Source organism: Galeopterus variegatus, unplaced genomic scaffold (assembly GCF_000696425.1).
Source record: "Galeopterus variegatus unplaced genomic scaffold, G_variegatus-3.0.2 Scaffold2727, whole genome shotgun sequence".
NCBI lineage: Eukaryota > Metazoa > Chordata > Mammalia > Dermoptera > Cynocephalidae > Galeopterus > Galeopterus variegatus.
In genome coordinates, this window is record NW_007728838.1 from 307,533 (window position 1) to 310,000 (window position 2,468).

Sequence of the window (2,468 nt, forward strand, 5' to 3'; positions counted from 1 at the left end):
CAGTTACAAGCTGGCCACTTAGCTCAGTTAGTTGGAGCGCAGCCTTGTGACACCACGATCATGGGTTTGGATCCCCTTTCCATCCAGCCACCAACCCAAAAACCAAAAAATGACAGTTACAAATAACCAACATATCCCTCAAATTTGGGGGGGAGGGGCCCATTTCTAGTCATGTGATCTGGGAAGGGCGGACCCAGCCTGGCCAATCAGGTCACCAGGGTAATTAATTCAGGAATGGGCCAAGCCCATGAGACTCGTCCTGGCGCTTCTGCTGAGCTCACGGGAGAGAAGTGCTGTCTCGTCACTGGAAGAGCTAGTTGCAGGTAACCAAGGGATATGGAATTTCTGGGGCCATCCCTGCTGCTCTTCAAAAGAGTCTGCCTGAAAAATGAAGCTGACACAGAGGAAATAAAGGGGCGGGATGAGTCTTGGTTGCCATTAGTTGAATCCTGATCCCACTGAGCCAGAAGCCATCTACCTACTTAGAGACATTTTTAGTTACAAAGACAAATAATTTAGTGTTTTGTTGGTTTGAGTTAGGCTTCAGTCACTTGGGATGAAGAGGCCCAACGAATACCAGAATACCACGTCCTTTCATGCACAGGCCCCACCCGCCTCCCGTGCTTCAAAGCCTTGAGGGGGATAACGTGGACCTAGGCGGTGCCAAGCTAGCCAGTCTCCTGGTTAAGCATCCAAAGGGACCCTGGAAGTGCGACTGCCCTGGCCTGATGAGCAGCCTTGCCTGGCACTCACTGAAGGGCCGGAGGGGCATTGCTTACCTGAACGCTTAGCTCCCCTCTGTTCCCCAGCTCTCCCCGGATCTCCTCCTCTGGCTTTGTTCTGTAGTTGCAAGTGCACGCTTGGGTGCATGTGTGCCCACTCCTCCTACCTGGCAGGGTTATTGGAAGCATCAAATGGGCTGACGTAGGCACCGGCTCAGCCCAGGGCCCGCACACATAACTGACCCTCTCTGCCGTCCCTTCCTCCTCCTGCTTCAGAGTACGATCTCAGGGTCCGCGATGTATCCCAATCTTCCATGCCCTGAATAAATAATGGGGAGGTAGAGCATCCTGCTTCAGAGTACGATCTCAGGGTCCGCGATGTATCCCAATCTTCCATGCCCTGAATAATGGGGAGGTAGAGCTTAGTTGCCAGAAATTTGCACTCGTTTTAATTAATTTTATCTGTTTAGAGTGAGATAGCTCAAAGTCATTGAATAAATTTATGTCACATATGTTTATGCAAATCAGTGTTTTTCTTCTGAGCTCACAGCCGCAGTCCTTGTTTTGCTCCAGGATGCTGTGGCAGAGGCAAATGTCCCATGTTTCCTGAGTGATGGCTGCCAGCTCTCCAAATGTCCCAGCAGGCGAGGCATTTCACATGAAGGCAAGCACCAAGGTTAAGTGTGGCCAGGAAGCACCTACGAGCCCATTTCCACCTATTTCCTTTATGTTTATAACATATTTTATTCTTCTGTATTAAGATTATGAAAATTTATACTTACACATCAAGCAATCTAGAGTACACAAAAAATTAATGTTTTAACCTATTCCAACCTCACCCTTTCAAGTAAATGATGTGATCTGATTCGTGTGTATTCTTTCACATTTTTTTATATAAATATTTTCCCACATATACACATTTCCCCACATGTTCCCCACATGCATACATTTTCCCACATTTAAAAAACATACACATCTGACAAAGGACTAATATCCAGAATATATAAAGAACTCAAACATCTTTACAAGAAAAAAACAAGCAACCCAATTAAAAAATGGGCAAAAGAGCTAAGTAGGCATTTCTCTAAAGAAGATATGCAAATGGCCAACAGTCATATGAAAAAATGCTCAACATCACTCAGCATCCGGGAAATGCAAATCAAAACCACACTGAGATACCATCTCACCCCAGTTAGGATGGCAAAAATCCAAAAGACGCTGAAAGATAAATGCTGGCATGGTTGCAGAGAAAAAGGAACTCTCATACATTGTTGGTGGGAATGCAAAATGGTGCAACCCCTATGGAAAATGGTTTGGAGGTTCCTCAAACAGCTGAAGATAGAGCTACCATACGATCCAGCTATCCCACTACTGGGAATATACCCAAAGGAATGGAAAACATCAAGTCGAAGGTATACCTGTTTCCCAATGTTCATTGCAGCACTCTTCACAATAGCCAAGAGCTGGAATCAACCCAAATGTCCATCATCGGATGAGTGGATACAGAAAATGTGGTATATCTACACAATGGAATACTACTCAGCTATAAAAATGAATGAAATACTGCCATTTGCAACAACATGGATGGACCTTGAAAGAATAATACTGAGTGAAACGAGTCAGGCAGAGAAAAAGAAATACCACATGTTCTCACTTATTGGTGGGAGCTAAAAAAAAATAAAAACAAAAAACAAATCAATTCACTCACATACACACACACACACACACACACACAAAAAAAAAAAC

General features: G+C 44.7%; 1 protein-coding gene across 1 annotated transcript in view; it reads right to left on the reverse strand.

Annotated features, from left to right (window-relative positions):
* Nucleotides 1–2,468, reverse strand: part of LOC103598757 (chromosome unknown open reading frame, human C8orf86) — a 16,175-nt gene that overhangs the window by 11,160 nt on the left and 2,547 nt on the right. Inside the window, 1 exon segment of the mRNA XM_008582818.1 lies at nucleotides 780–840. Coding sequence (XP_008581040.1) covers nucleotides 780–840 — 61 coding nt within the window.